We start from the raw sequence: 15673 nt of genomic DNA on the forward strand, positions 1-15673 counted from the left end.
GGTTTGGTTACCTGAGCCTAACCCAAAATTTCATGTTCGTTGGTTTGGTTACCTGAGCGTAACCCGAAATTTCACGTTGGTTGGTTTGGTTACCTGAGCCTAACTCGAAATTTCACGTTGGTTGGTTTGGTTACCTGAGCCTAACTCGAAATTTCACGTTGGATTGTTTGGTTACCTGAGCCTAACCCAAAATTTCACGTTGGTTGGTTTGGTTACTCGAGCCATCTGAATAAAATCCACAACCCAATCTATCTGAGTTAAGTTGGACTGAATTGTCGGGTTGCTTTTTTACTGATCCATAATACATATTATATTACTGACTAAAATCTTATAAAATCCAAATACCAAACATTTACAAATCACCACATTACTAATATCAATTATAAACGTTAAATATTTTTAACCTTGTAAGGTAAAGTTGAGTTGTAACTTTATTTTTCAGGTCCGACCAAAACAATGACAAACCGCAAATTAAACCAAATATTTTGTATTTCAAAATTTTAACTCAACCTAAGAAAAAAATCTAACCCAACCCAACCTTTATAGTTTGGGTAGAGTAGTCCGGGTTAGTCGGATTATCGAGTTATATGTACACCCCTAGAATATTTCTTAAAATACATAAAAAAAAAAATCAAGTCGGAGTTTCTTTGACAATTAAATATAGTAAGGTCAAAGCAATGTTCCGTAAGAATAAGCTAATCCCGACACTAAAAAATTGATTCCCTTTTTTAAATAAAAATATAAAAATGAAAATAAAAACCCTAATTGAATCGTTGAACAGTTTGTTACAAATAAAGTCGGTATCAAATTTTGATTGGGATTAAAGGATTAAAATACAAACATGTCGTAAATTGAAGGGTCGTGACATCAACAACCGTGAACATTCAAAATAAAGGATTAAAATATTGTCTTATTAATATGAAAAATTTAAGCGACATATCAAATTAAAAGTTTAGGGACATACTTGTAATAAACCTCATACGTGAGGGGTAGTTTGGGAAATTTTTATTTATTTATTTATTTCGTTATTTAACTTTTAAAAGCTTTAACAAGTCTTTGAATTTTTAATTTTGTACTGTACTCCGACATTCGCATGCATCTCGAAATTCAAATATAAAATCTTAAGCTCAAAGGGCAAAATTCGAGTGGTTCATAACGAGCCAAAACTCACAGAATCATGCACAAAGCAAATGAAATCATTCGTTTTTTAGGGTTTAGGTGTAAAAATCTCAAAAGGGAAAAAATCAGAAAGACTTCAAGCTCTATAAGAGACAGTGTGAGATTCCACACATTGGTTCGGGGTGGATTATGAGATTCCACATTGGTGGGACAGAGGAACAAAACATTTCTTATAAGAACGTAGAAACTTCTTTCTAGTAGACGTGTTTTAGAAACTTTGAGGGATGCTTGGAAGAAAAAGCCCAAAGAGGACAATATCTACTAGCTGTGGGCTTGGGTCGTTACAAATGGTATCAGAGGCAGACATTGGGTGGTGTGTTAGCAGGACACTAGGCCCCTAAACGGTAGATTATGAGATCCCATATCGGTTGGAAAGGGGAACAAAGCATTCCTGGGACAATGTGTTAGCGAGGACGCTTGCACCCAGTGGGGTGGATTGTGAGATCTCACATTGGTTGAAGAGGGAAACTCGAAAAGGAAAGCCCTATCGGTTGGAAAAGGGAACAAAGCACTCCTGGGGCAGTGTGTCAGCGAAGATGGATTGTGAGATCCCACATCAGTTGAAGAGGAAAACTTGAAAAGGAAAGCCCTGTCGGTTGGAAAGGGGAACAAAGCACTCCTGGGGCAGTGTGTCAACGAGGACGGATTGTGAGATCCCACATCGGTTGAAGAGGGAAACTCGAAAAGGAAAGCCCTATCGGTTGGAAAAGGGAACAAAGCACTCCTGGGGCAGTGTGTCAGCGAAGATGGATTGTGAGATCCCACATCAGTTGAAGAGGAAAACTCGAAAAGGAAAGCCCTGTCGGTTGGAAAGGGGAACAAAGCACTCCTGGGGCAGTGTGTCAACGAGGACGGATTGTGAGATCCCACATCGGTTGAAGAGGGAAACTCGAAAAGGAAAGCCATATCGGTTGGAAAAGGGAACAAAGCATTCCTGGGGCAGTGTGTCAGTGAGGACGCTTGCACCCAATGGGGTGGATTGTGAGATCCACATCGGTTGAAGAGGGAAACTCGAAAAGGAAAGCCCTATCAGTTGGAAAAGGGAACAAAGCACTCCTGGGGCAGTGTGTCGAAAAGGAAAGCCCTATCAGTTGGAAAGGGGAACAAAGCACTCTTGGAGTAGTGTGTCAGCGAGGACAGATTGTGAGATCTCACATCAGTTGAAGAGGGAAACTAAAAAAGGAAAGCCCTTCTGATTGGCAAAGGGAACAAAGCACTCGTGGGGCAGTGTGTCAGGGAGGACACTGGCCCACAATGAGGTGGATTGTGAGGTCCCACATCGGTTGGATGGAGAGGAAAATTCGAAAAGAAAAGCCTTAAGAGGATAATATCAGCCGAGTCTGTCATCACACTATCACATACAAAATGAATAGAGATTTATGTAGAAGCAACTATGGCGGCCCATTTGATCCAAAGGACCATCTTCCTCAGTTGTTGGACCCGACTCTTTGGGCACTCTTAGGCTTTTCTCAGTATCCATACTTTTCTGCGGCCACTCCCCTCTTCTCCGCCCGCCCTCCTCCTGCTCTTCACCTCCCTCTATCAACTCCTCTGAAGCTCTCATCCTTCCCATGTCCATGGCGTTTCTGAGCTCTCTTTCTTTCCATTGAACAGTTGGGGCAACTTTTAATTCTTCCCATTTCGTTAATCTTCCGTTTTCGGCCTCGAAATTGGAGATTTCTCCCTGGGTTCTTCAGCTCCCTGCGTAAGTTTTCTCTGGATTTCTCTCTCTGCGTAATTAGTCGAAAGGATTTGCCACCGTTTGGTGTTTTCTAGCTGCTATCAGTTCTTTTTCACGGAGTTCGAGGAAATCGTGGTGAACGTTCTTCTTTGTTCCTGCGATTGTTGTTCAATAATTGAGGGAGTTTGTGCGGGTTTTAGGGTTTATGATCTTCTAAAAGCTTGTTGGAATTGGATGTTTGAAGATTGTTCTAATTTAGGGTTTTGTTTTGGCTGTGGGTTTAGCTTCTGATCTTGCTATGATACATCTAAGTTCTAGGATTCTTTAGGTTATTCTCTCTTGGATCATATGCCCTGTTTTTCCTGAGATCTACCCGTTTGGGCTGAGAAATTGTGGGTAATCTTGATGGACTGGTGGGCAACATTCAAGAACAGGTTGATATCATACAGTAGTTATTGGGATGAACGATTCTGCATCCATTGGCCGATTTCATGGACTCGTGCCGATGTCGTTAGCATTTGATTTGAATTTAAGTTCTTGTTGTTGATTGTTTTATGAAATTTTTGGCCAAAATGATGGGACATGGGAACTACTTTGTGGAATGGAAGGAGCAATTTGTTTCGCAAGAACGAGGAAACCGTGTCGTTCATTATTTTTTGAAGGATTCGGGTGGAGAGTCGATTCTTGCAGTTGTGGGGACTGAGAGGAGCGTTAGACACATGTTTTATGTTGTTGCTGATGAGTTTTTGCAAGCTCATGGGAAGGAAAGTTCTGTTCATACTGGTTTCAAATGGAGATCGAGGAGAGAGGTCGTGGATTGGCTTACTTCTATGCTATCTAAGCAGCATTCGCCTCGGGATCATTCTGGTTTGTAGGATTTTTTCCGCTTTAAAACCATTTTAGGCTTCGAAGTTTCTCTTTAAATGTTGTTATTGGCATCTTGACAAAGTTTTTTTATGCAGAGCCTTGTAAATTTGATGCAATACAAACCCTGGGATCGCTTCAATTTTCACATAGTGGAGTAGTTGTTCCACAATCCAAGGTACCAGACGATAAGCTAACTTCCTTTTCTTCCATTGTTTATATTCAAACATTTTTGGGCATTCATCCCTCAGTTCGATCTCGACTTAGGTTCGCCCATCAAGGAACTCCAAGGGACTTGCATCAGATATTGTATGGTCCGGTGCTGCATGGACTTGCGGTAAACGACTCAAGCATTACCCATCATTTTGCAGGAACGGGACTTCAATCATGGTGAGACCTACTCTCTAAAGGATATAGTGTCGACATGGTCGATTAATGTGATTTAAATCTCCGTATCCTCGTATATTATCCCATTTATGTGAGCAACGGTATATCAATATTGAATGATTTCTTTCTCTGTGCATTTCTTTCCATGATACCTGTAAATTGTGGTTGAATGGACTGTTAGTGTGAGATCCCACGTTGGTTAGAGAGGGGAACGAAGCATTCCTTATAAGGGTGTGGAAACCTCTCCCTAGTAGACGCGTTTTAAAACCGTGAGGCTGACAACGGTACGTAACGGGCCAAAGCGGACAATATCTACTAGCAGTTGGCTTGAGTTATTACAAATGGTATCAGAGACAGTCCTTGGGCGGTGTGCCAGTGAGGAGGGTGGATTGTGAGATCCCACACTGGTTGGAGAGGGGAACGAAGCATTCCTTATAAGGGTGTGGAAACTTCTCCCTAGCAAGCATGTCTTAAAACTGTGAGGCCAACGGCGATACGTAACGAGCCAAAACGGACAATATCTACTAGCGGTAGGTTTGGGTTATTACAAATGGTATCAAAGCCAGTCCCTCGACGGTGTGCCAGCGAGGACGCTGAGCCCCCAAGTGGGGTGGATTGTGAGATCCCACATTGGTTGGAGAGGGGAACGAAGCATTCCTTATAAGGGTGTGGATACCTTTCCCTAGCAGACGCGTTTTAAAACCGTGATGCTGATGATGATACGTAATGGGACAAAGTGGACAATATTTACTAGTGGTGGACTTGAGCTATTACAGTTAGATTACATCGTTGGTATTTGGATTATTTGAGACCGTGCATGCTGCTATTACCATCATTATCCAATCACTAAATTCTTCCTTTCCCCCTCATCAATGCCATTCAGGTACAATCTTTTGTTTATGTCATGGCTAAGGGAGACAACCACTATCTTGCTTATCTGGAAGACATGTACGAAGATAAGAGGGGTCAGAAAAAGGTGAAAGTGAGGTGGTTTCATCATAGTCAAGAGGTGAAAGGTGTGATCACGTTGCGAAACTCTCACCCGAGAGAAGTTTTCATCACACCGTATGTGCAGGCCATCAGTGTCGAGTGTGTCGATGGTTCTGCAACAGTCTTGAATCGTGAACATTACGAGAAATGTGTGAATGCCTTTCCTCATGATGCACTTTCCAAAGTTCATCTTTGCTATAGACAGTTCAAAAGTAACCGATTAAAATCCTTCGACCTGAGTAAATTGCGTGGCTATTTCGATCAGCCAGTCTTCTCTTGTCTGAGTCTCAGTGTATTATCAAAATCCGAGCCCGTCTTCGACAGCTTGACTGAGGACGATGATGAAGATTTGGACCCAGAAAATAGTGTTAGACCGCAAGTTAAAAGGATGAGAAATGCTAAAGGATGTCGAAATTTTGAGTTCGCAAATTCAAAAGTTCGAAAGTCGGGTAGTCATCAACATATGTTGACCTATAAATCTTGCCAGAACCATAATTACAGCTTTCTAGGCACGAGGCTTCTTTCACATAGACATGTTTTGGACGATAACAACCCGACGTATGAGGTTAACGAGAAGATAGAATTGCTGTGTCAAGATAGTGGCATTCGAGGCTGCTGGTTCAGGTGTACGGTTTTGTATGCATCATCGAAACAGATTCGTGTACAATATGATGATCTGCAAGATGAAGATGGCTATGGCAACCTTGAGGTGAGTTTCAATGCAACACTCTTAGCTACTGCCCCGAGTTCATTCGATCGTTGAAAATCAATTTAATGTCGATTTTACACTTTTAAACGTGATTCTCGTGCATCTACTGTATTTCACTTTCACTTTTAAAAGTAAGTGACAACTCACAAGTTTTTCTGCTTATAGGAATGGGTCCCTGCTTGTAAAGTTGCTCTACCCGACAAACTCGGCATGAGGCACCCGGGTCGCCTAATCACAAGGCCAGTCCCACAAGAGAAAACAGAGCTCACTCTTGATATCGGTGTCGCAGTCGACGCATGGTGGAGCGACGGCTGGTGGGAAGGAGTCGTTACTGGCCTAGATGTTTCAGGCAACGACGACGTGCTCGTCTACTTTCCAGGTACTCTTATCGAAAACGTCAAAGTCATTCTTCCCGTCCATCGATCGTTACCTAAAAACCTCCATTACTGTCAACAGGTGAAAGCTTATTCTTAAACATTCATCGAACCAATCTTCGAATATCTAGAGACTGGTTAGGAGGCCACTGGATTAACATCGACACCAAACCTTCTATACTTTCAACTATATCTGACTATAAACATTCCAAGTCTGCTACTCATGTAGCCATGTCGTGCGTCGACGTTAACACTGACACTAATCCTAGCCACGTAAAGGAGGAGGAAGAGACACTCGAGGAAACCGCATTAGCTAGTCTCGAAAAGCTTCGTGAAGCAAACGACGAGCAGAAGCAAGTATCGTCGGACGAAGACAACCGGAGTGAGGATGATGATGATGTAGCTGACACGAAAAACAGTACCCGTGATTTGAACAGCTGTGATAGCGAGGAGGAAAACGATGAACGTAGCAATGGCGTTAAATCGGAAATGGATTGTTCCATGGAAACGTCTGAACCGAACCGAGAGGAAGAAGGAGAGGACATGGATATGGAAGGTGTAGATGCTTGTGCTCTGCTTTGTAAATAGTTGATGGCTTAATATGTATGTACAGAATTGAGTGCAGATTTAGTTTGAGAGTATTACTATCTTAGTGATGTAACAAGATACTATTAAAAGATGATTATAAAGTTGTATTTCGTTGTATTTCTCGTTTAGTCCCTAAACTTTGAGATTTTGCTTTTTAGTCCTTGAACGTTTAGAAATACCTAATAGAAACACGTTAAACGACTTTGTACCTCGAGCATTGATTTTCAGAAACCCTATGTACTTTCTCTGGTGTCGTTGATGTATGTTGTGTGTTTTACGTAACCAATCGTATAAATATCTCTTTAACATAACATAGGTTACTGAAAGGATCTCGATGACCCATTAAAGCACAGGTTTTAAGCAACCAATCGGATCGTATAAATATCCTTTTAGCATAACATAGGTTTCATCGAAAGGATCTCGGAGACCCACTGAAGCACGAAAGTGGATAAGCTCACACTAACCATCAATTTTGGATTGAATTCGGGATTTTCCTTGAAAGATGTCGGGAAGGAATTGGAATGTTAAACTCCCAAACTCTCTACTGTAATACGCTTTCTGAATTACTCGTTTAGTTTCTACGTTTAGAAATGACTGATAGATTCTTCATGTTAAACAACTTTATACTTCAAACTCATGATCTTTTAGATTCCGACTAAACAACCGAGCTTGAACTCACGACTCAAAAAATCTATAAAAAAGAACTAAACAACTCCCGAACTCATAACTCTAAAAACCTTCGAAAAATGTATATATACTTTTCTCAGTTTTGCTGTTACAGGGGATTTTACGCAACCAGTTGGATAATATAATATCTCTTTAACATAACATAGATCATTGAAAGGATCTCGGAGACCCACCAAAACACGAAAGCCAGAATTTTTTAGGAAATGGATTTATGTTCGAAGAGTTGATAACCGACACGGATAAACTCACACTAACCATCAATTTTGGATTCAATTCAAAATTTTCCTCGTAAAGTATCGGGAGGAATTGAAATGTAAAATTCCCGAACTCTCTCCCTTCTCTCTTCTCATCCTCTATAATCTCTTAAAAAATTCATTTAGTGTTCGAGACGCCCACTTAAAAATTTGAGCACAAAATTTCAAAATTCAGGGTAATGAACGGTATATCGTACTGAAAACCTCCTTGACCTAAACGGATTAAATAATTGTGTGTTCATAACTATATTGAGTGTCGTAAACGGCCACTTTTTAAATTTCAATTTAAGAACGTTATATGGAAATAGAGTAAACAACTCAACGCTAAGAACACCACCGAACATTTAAGTTTATTGTAAGGAGTTTTAATAATTTAATAAATTAAACAAATTGTATACTTAATAACCTCACTTAGTGTTTGGAACGCCCCAAACTCTTAACTCTTAACTCATAACTCAACTCTCTCTCCTCTCTCTCTCTTCACTCTCTATAGTATCTCCTCTTCTCTTCTCTCTCTTCACTCTCTCTCTCTAACTTCTCTCTCTCTCTCCTCTTCTCTTCTCTCTCCTCACTCTTTATAATCTCTCCCTTGCTCCTCTCTCTCTCTCTCTCTCTCATATATATTTCTCTCTAATCTCTCTTTATAATCTCTCTTTGAATCTCTCTCTCTCTCTCTCTCTCTCTCTCTCTGAAATGGGTTTTATATATCTCTCTCTCTGAATCTCTCTCCCTATAATCTCTCTCTCTCTGAATCTCTCTCAGGGTTTTATCTCTCTCTCTCTCTGAAATGGGTTTTATATCTCTCTCTCTCTCTCTGAAATGGGTTTTATATCTCTCTCTCTCTCTCTCTCTCTCTCTGAAATGGGTTTTATATATCTCTCTGTCTGAATCTCTCTCTCTCTCTGAATCTCTCTCCCTATAATCTCTCTCTCTCTCTGAATCTCTCTCAGGGTTTTATCTCTCTCTCTCTCTGAATCTCTCTCAGGGTTTTATCTCTCTCTCTCTCTGAATCTCTCTCAGGGTTTTATCTCTCTCTCTCTCTCTCTCTCTCTGAAATGGGTTTTATATCTCTCTCTCTCTCTCTCTCTCTCTATAATCTCTCTCTGAATCTCTCTCCCTATAATCTCTCTCTCTCTCTCTGAATCTCTCTCCCTATAATCTCTCTCTCTCTCTCTGAATCTCTCTCCCTATAATCTCTCTGTCTCTCTCTGAATCTCTCTCAGGGTTTTATATCTCTCTCTGAATCTATCTCTCTATAATATCTCTCTCTCTCTCTCTCTCTCTGAATCTATCTCTCTATAATATCTCTCTCTCTCTCACAAATGGAGTCTCTCTATATAAAAAGAGAAGAGTGGTTTGTAAAAAAACACAACACACAAAGTAGTGGGTCTGGTGGGAAGTTAAATTTCAAAACTCCCAAACTCATTGATTACTCAAAGCACAAACCCTTTTGCCTTTTATTTTCTCTCCCATGCAAAGACAATCCCTTCCATAATTAAAACCTCACTCCTCTCACTCAAAATCTTTAATCTTCCATCTTAAACCTCCTCCTCCTCCTCTCCCCTTTACCCATTACCCCATTACCCCATTACCCCATTACCCCATTACCCATTCAAAGAGCCTCTCTTAATAATACTCTTAACTCCTCCTCTAACTCCTCCTCCTCCTCCTCCTCCTTCCCTCCACACCCTTTTAACTCCTCCTCCTCCTCCTCTCCCAAAAAAAAAACACCAATCTTTTTGCCCACCATGGCCACCCTCCCTCTCCTCCTTCTTCTTCTCCTCTTGGGTCTCTCCGATCAGGCCTCCGCCCGTGGCGCTGCTGCTCCTGCTGCTGCTGTTGTTGCTGCTGGGGGAGGTCAGAGGTATGCTATCAGTTGGGATGACTTGCGTGTGGATGTTCCGTCGCGCCAGGGGCTGAGCTCCGGTGTGCATGGCGGCAGGGTTCAGAATGGAACTGGAACTAGAATCATTGTGGTGGATAAAAGCTCCTCCGCCGACTCCACCACCGTGCAAGGGGCGGTGGATTTGGTTCCTCATAATAATAATCAGAGAGTTAAGATTTACATTCGTCCTGGAATTTACAGGTAACTTCTTTTATATGTATCATATTGTTTCATCGTTCTTAGGAATGTTTTTTAAATGTTCGTCGTGATCTTATTTGTAGTTAGGAATGGGGAAGAAGTCTAAATTATTGGACATTAATGAACCTGTGAACCTGTCATTCATGGATGTTACAAATGACACACGATCAATTTGTTTCAAGATCCCGTCTGTTGTATCGATCATTTTCTCGAGATTAATTCATTGAAAACTTTCAAAATTAGATTTTATTTTTGAGATTTTGAATTTTTTCTTAAGAAAGATGAAAATTACCGTAGAAATTGCTCGATAATAACCACAATCCGACATGAAGGTTTGTGTCGATTTAGGCTCTTATTTTTTTAAAAAAAAATATCTAGTATATTCCAAAATTTCAATTTTATGTTTAATAAATCTCAATTTTTAAATAATTAATTGACCTACTACATATAAAAAAAATATATAATTTTTATATCTAATAAAACCAAAACTTTAAAATAAATTTATATTTAGCAAAATCGAGAAATTTAAAAAATACCAAAATTAAAGTTATTATAAACATATTAGATATCACCCATAAAAAAAAAATTAAAGTTTTATGAAATTAATCCGGTTTTCTTTTCTTCGGAATGTATATATACATATATGTATGTGTGTGTATGTATATATGTGTGTGTATGTATATATATATATATATGTGTGTGTATGTATATATATGTGTGTGTATGTATATATATATTGTTTTGAATTGATCTACAAAACCAAGATTTGATGATGAACTAAAGTGTACTGTAATATGAACTTGCAGAGAGAAGGTATACATACCCATCACCAAGCCATATATTTCATTGATAGGAAACAGGAGACGAATGACAGACACTGTAATTACATCGAACAGCAAAGCTTCCGACAAAGATGTCAGCGGACTCGAGCTCGGGACGTATAGAACAGCGACGGTTGCGATCGACTCCGACTACTTCTGTGCATCAGGAATCACATTCGAGGTTAGCAGCATAAACAACAAAGATAAACAAAGATAAGAGTATTAAGTATGAAGTTATTGAGTTTTGTAAGTTCAATGTGGTTTGGTTTGTAGAACACAGTTGTTTCAGCGCCTGGAGATAAAGGAAGACAAGCTGTGGCTCTAAGGATTTCAGGAGAAAAGGCTATGTTTTATAGAGTCAAGTTCTTAGGACAACAAGACACACTTTTGGATGATATGGGCACACACTATTTCTATCAATGTCACATTCAAGGGACTATTGATTTCATATTTGGTACGGCTAGATCGCTCTATGAGGTAACGGTAATGAGTTCTAGACACGTAGTTGATCCCTTTCGAGTTTTGAACTTGTCCTCTGATGTTTGTCTGTTTTTCTCTCTTGAAAACCAGCAATGTGTGATAACTTCCACGGCGGAGACCTTTGGAGCTATAGCAGCGCATCATCGGAGCTCGCCGGATGATGACACTGGGTTCTCTTTCGTGCGCTGCGTGATTAATGGAAGTGGCAGAGTACTCCTGGGAAGAGCATGGGGGACCTATTCAAGAACAATATATTCTTACTGTTACATTGAAGATATGATAAGTCCGTTAGGATGGAGCGACTGGAGCGACCCATCAAGACAAAGGTAAGGCAAATATACTTACAATAACGATCCCCCGACACATACACATGCATATCATGACATTAACCAAGGTGGGCGTAAGTTGACCCGAACACTCACAAATAACGACCCCCCCGACACACACACATCCCGTGAGATTAACCGAGGTGGGTGTAAGTTGACCCCAACACTTACAAGAATTATAAATATCCCTCCACCTCTTGAATCAAGCTAATATTGTTATAAGACGAAGGTAAAAGGCGAAGTATACTTACAATAACGACCCCCCGACCCCCGACACATCCTGTGAGATTAACCGAGGTGGGCATAGGTTGACCCGAACACTCATAAGAATTATAAATATCCCTCCACCTCATGAATCAAGCTAACCTAATAGAATTTTTCAATTGTTATCCACACACAGGACGGCAGTTTTTGGGCAATATAGATGCAGGGGCAGTGGAGCTAACACAAAAGGTTGGGTGCCATGGGCAAGGACTTTCACCTCCGAGGAAGTGAGACCTTACGTAGATAGGAACTTCATCAATGGAGAACAATGGCTTAACCTATGATGAGATATAACACAAAGAATATAAACTTTTGACACTTCCAATACAAAAAACATATATAGAACAACCATCATGTTGAGTTCCAATGATGGAATAACAAACAAAAATGTAGCAACAATTATATCAACGCCGAAGAGTATTTAGAAACAAGCGTCTATGTTTAGAACATTTTATAATTCTTTCTAGTGGTTATCTACTTCCTTTTTTTGCTTAGTTTATTGTAAACAAACTTAAATAATAGGCATGAATTGAATTATTGGATTGATTATTTATAGCAGAGAAATCAGTTTACAACAACACTTAGACCAATATTATGGATTAATGCTTTTTCAATGTTTCAATGATCAAAATCATGCATGCCTTGAGAGTATATGATCGATATAAAACTATGACTAGCATATATATATATATATATATATAGGTCTTGATTTGATTTGACCAGCTTGCTAATTCTTTTAATACAATGCTTATAGTATTCATGAGAAAATATTTTCTCACAATAGAACAATTTTCTACGAAGCTCTAAAAATGGCCAATTTCCTTGTAATGGCCGAAACTCACCGTTAGCAGATATTGTCCTATTTGGGTTTCCCCTCAAGGCTAGGGAGATGTTTCCACACCCTTATAAAAGGTGTTTCATTCTCCTCCCCAATCAATATGGGATCTCACATTCCTAGTGGATGACCAAAAGTTTCTTAGATTCACTCGTAAGATTCCTCAGGCTTTTCTAAGGCAATACCATATTCTGACTATATATTAAGTTCGAACCAAAGGAATGAAGACATCAAACTTCACTGCATTATGGGAGGAAGACAATTTACATAAATATGAGCAAGGGATTCAAAACTTCATAAAAAGCATGCTTGAAGAAATGGCTAGTCTCTTGGGAGGAAAATGGCAGAAGCATCCCAAATTTCAAAAGGCAAGAGATGCAGCATAATTTTCTTAGCAATCAGATAACTTATGATGTAGTTTAGAAGCCTTACAAGCATATTTCAAAAGCCTCTCACTTGCCAATATTTGGTCCTCGAGTCGACACTGGCTGGCCATGAGAATATCTCCATTGACCACAGGCTGAGCATTTATCCAACTTCACACTGTTTTCTAAGGTGCAGAACTTACATGACCAGAATTTGTATTTGGTATCAGCAGCTTTTGGCTTTGGTGAGAAACAGAGCTCACATATTGGAGCTAGTGGCTGCATGACAATGAACATTGGCATGGAAAGAAAAAACAGTGAGAAGCTTGGCAGGACGATATATAATAAACGTGCCCATAATGATACTTTAAGGTAAATATGAATTTGATTAATTGAGGAAAGTTTCCACATACATTTTTATATGTAGAATGTGAAGTTAAATTAAAGGACTAATCTATGGTGCTAAATTTTACAATTCTCACTGCAGCCCAAGCATGTATTGAGGAAAAGTATAGAGATTGTGCAAAGATGATGGTTCATATAGTAATCAAATATATGAATCAATAAAGTTCAGAACACATACTGGATTCAGTAAGGTGCAATTTCCACACTCCCACATGGAAAGTTCTCCAGAATGAGTAGTTCCATCATGAATTGGCATCAAATTAGAGGATGAACAGGGCAAATCTATTGAGCTTGTTTCTGCACGAGATTGAGGAAATGGATCTCTACATGTCATTTTATGACGCTTATTTGATTCAGCATCATAGTCAGCAGAGGAACCAGGGATTACATTATCTGTGGATAAATCAACAAAATCGGGTTTCAGGTGACCATTGGGTGACTTAATAGAGCTCCTTTCCGTCTCACGACATCTTTTATCGTGGAAAGCATTCATACCCTGACTAGGATTGCTAAACGGTCGTGATTCACCTGCTTGGGGGCGAAGCACAACTTCTGATGGAAAATCAGAGCAACAATCCTCATCCACAGGCATTGCTTGAGATGAAGCGCACCAAATATCATCCTGAAGCCTCCTTTCTGCAGCCATTGCAGCTGCTTGTACAGGACTTAGTGCAACCATGATGTTGCTATCACCACCAAGCCGTTTAGGCCCAGATGGAAGTAGAGATCTCAAACGTCTTCTTCCTTCTGCAGCAGCTAGGGCAGATTTGCGAAGGGAAGAAAGAGGGGGTTGATACATATTACCACCCAAACGTCTCCCCGGGATATCAAATCCCTGTGCTGTACCACTAATTCCCTTAGCCATCAACTCCTCGCATTCCTACATTTTACAAAAACCATCAAATGGGATGCATGATAAGAGGAAATGTCCAATCAAAATGTAAGTTTCCAAGAATAAAATAGAAAAATACAAACATGGGATTACATTGATGAACATTCTCTTAAGTGAAATATATGCCCATGAGTTGTAAATGGAAAACAAATTTGCAATCAGGCAGTAAAACATGATGAACATTTATGAAACGCAAAGAACTAAAAGCAGCAAAATCTACTCCAAGTACAAAATTAGACGATTCCTCCTCCTTGCAGCACTTAATAATAAATATCAAAAAGACAATGCCACTACTTTAATCTCTGATCAGGCCAATTGCTTTAACCATAATTATGTCAATCAATTGGCATGCAATAGGGTTATAATAAGCGCCAACCAGAAACCTTTCTAAGCTCATCCCAAAGCTTGTAGAAATTGGCATTGTGAGGGCCATGGAGATTGTGGCAAAGCTCATGTAGCATTGTATCCAACACTTGATTGAAGGGGAAGAAATCTCCATCCCTATTTGGCCTTCGAAGCCTCAACTTCACATGAATTCCACGTCCCACATTTACCCCTAAAAGTGCTGGATTTTTTGGGCTGCAAATTTATCAACAAATCATAATGCAGGAAAAAATAGACACCAGAATATTTGAATACATCAAGAATAGAGCAACAACAGTAGGAAATTCATTGTTTCCCCTTGCCAATCACAAGATTAAAAAGCACAGGGATAAACCAAGAATGAACATTTTGGGCAGTTTGATTTGGTTAAACAAATTTCTCTTTTCATCATTCCTTGCAACAAAAACTATTAAAATGAAAATTAATATCTTCAGCATTTTCATTTCGTCAGATCCACCAAGAACAATGTAAAATATGATAGAATCCAAGAGGAAAATCAACAACAAAAAAATTACAATCCTTCCATTATAATGAACACGAAACAACATGGTTGAAACTTCAACCTACCAAGAGAAAAGGCACAGTGATTTTCAAATAACATTTACCAGAACTCCGAAAGAACCTTGACTCGCCATTTGTGCCTACACATAATTGGTTGGACTTGTTTGGCAATTCTCTCCAGCATTTCCTTTGCTTCTTTCTCTCCAGCCTTCTTCTTCAAGGCTTTAATTTCCCAAACTTTGTTAATATCGCTCACATCCATTCTAAGAACAGAAAAATTCGGGAACTTAAACAAGCGATTAAGCGCACGAAACTTTAACAAATCAGATTCACCGTAATTACAGACAGAACTGAAATCGGAATCTGTTGATTCGAAAGCATATTTCAAGCAGATTAAGGATCATTTGGAACTTTGAAGAAGAGATTTGTTTCACCATGATCGTGAATTGGCTCGACGGCAAGAAATTCTGATAAGGATCGGCCAGGTTTGGGACGCATTTCGAAACTATTGGAGGGATTGATGAAGTTCATAAACCATAATAATTTTTTTTTTTTTTTTTTTAATATTTGGGGAAAATTCAATTTATATCATAATTATATCAAT

General features: G+C 39.5%; 3 protein-coding genes across 8 annotated transcripts; 2 read left to right on the forward strand and 1 right to left on the reverse strand.

The window, feature by feature from the left end:
• The first annotated feature begins 2601 nt into the window (after positions 1-2601).
• On the forward strand, positions 2602-6889 carry LOC111797099 (uncharacterized). The gene is made up of 6 exons (XM_023679995.2): positions 2602-3727; positions 3823-3902; positions 3992-4114; positions 4995-5810; positions 5976-6189; positions 6267-6889. Exons 1-6 carry the CDS (start codon positions 3415-3417, stop codon positions 6770-6772), a joined length of 2052 nt encoding a protein of 683 aa, XP_023535763.2. The 5' UTR covers positions 2602-3414; the 3' UTR covers positions 6773-6889.
• A 2572-nt stretch (positions 6890-9461) lies between these two features.
• On the forward strand, positions 9462-11971 carry LOC111797534 (pectinesterase QRT1). Its single transcript, XM_087124787.1, has 5 exons — positions 9462-9799; positions 10603-10798; positions 10891-11094; positions 11188-11423; positions 11824-11971. The coding sequence occupies exons 1-5, from the start codon at positions 9462-9464 to the stop codon at positions 11969-11971; spliced, it is 1122 nt and encodes a 373-aa protein (XP_086980913.1).
• On the reverse strand, positions 10549-15605 carry LOC111797532 (zinc ion binding protein). 6 transcript variants are annotated; one of them, XR_015421519.1, is made up of 7 exons: positions 15421-15597; positions 15174-15332; positions 14568-14763; positions 13471-14172; positions 12955-13166; positions 11443-11965; positions 10549-11333 (listed from the first exon to the last, which is right to left on the reverse strand). XR_015421519.1 is itself a non-coding variant. In XM_087125008.1 (7 exons), exons 1-6 carry the CDS (start codon positions 15504-15506, stop codon positions 12975-12977), a joined length of 1233 nt encoding a protein of 410 aa, XP_086981134.1. In that variant the 5' UTR covers positions 15507-15594; the 3' UTR covers positions 10549-11333; positions 12955-12974. The 6 variants fall into 6 exon arrangements, 5 of the variants coding, with proteins under 5 accessions (XP_086981134.1, XP_023536327.2, XP_023536324.2 ...); XM_087125008.1 differs by lacking the exon at positions 11443-11965 and having other exon boundaries at positions 13471-13685; positions 13788-14172; positions 15421-15594; XM_023680559.2 differs by lacking the exon at positions 11443-11965 and having other exon boundaries at positions 15504-15605.
• Positions 15606-15673: the final 68 nt, after the last annotated feature.

The sequence above is a fragment of the Cucurbita pepo genome, chromosome 6 (genome assembly GCF_057944985.1).
Source record: "Cucurbita pepo subsp. pepo isolate OVF chromosome 6, ASM5794498v1, whole genome shotgun sequence".
In the NCBI taxonomy this organism is placed as follows: domain Eukaryota; kingdom Viridiplantae; phylum Streptophyta; class Magnoliopsida; order Cucurbitales; family Cucurbitaceae; genus Cucurbita; species Cucurbita pepo.

Bases quoted from the DNA above. Each gene is read 5' to 3' on its own strand.
- LOC111797099 (XM_023679995.2), top strand. From the start codon at position 3,415: ATGAAATTTTTGGCCAAAATGATGGGACATGGGAACTACTTTGTGGAA. The intron at 3,728-3,822 runs GTTTGTAGGATT...TTTTTTATGCAG, and splicing joins TTCGCCTCGGGATCATTCTG to AGCCTTGTAAATTTGATGCA. The intron at 5,811-5,975 runs GTGAGTTTCAAT...TTCTGCTTATAG, and splicing joins ATGGCTATGGCAACCTTGAG to GAATGGGTCCCTGCTTGTAA.
- LOC111797534 (XM_087124787.1), top strand. From the start codon at position 9,462: ATGGCCACCCTCCCTCTCCTCCTTCTTCTTCTCCTCTTGGGTCTCTCC. The intron at 10,799-10,890 runs GTTAGCAGCATA...TTTGGTTTGTAG, and splicing joins CATCAGGAATCACATTCGAG to AACACAGTTGTTTCAGCGCC. The intron at 11,095-11,187 runs GTAACGGTAATG...CTTGAAAACCAG, and splicing joins CGGCTAGATCGCTCTATGAG to CAATGTGTGATAACTTCCAC.
- LOC111797532 (XM_023680556.2), bottom strand. From the start codon at position 15,506: ATGGTGAAACAAATCTCTTCTTCAAAGTTCCAAATGATCCTTAATCTG. The intron at 14,764-15,173 runs GTAAATGTTATT...ATAAATTTGCAG, and splicing joins AAGGTTCTTTCGGAGTTCTG to CCCAAAAAATCCAGCACTTT. The intron at 14,173-14,567 runs GTTTCTGGTTGG...TGTAAAATGTAG, and splicing joins TTTGGGATGAGCTTAGAAAG to GAATGCGAGGAGTTGATGGC.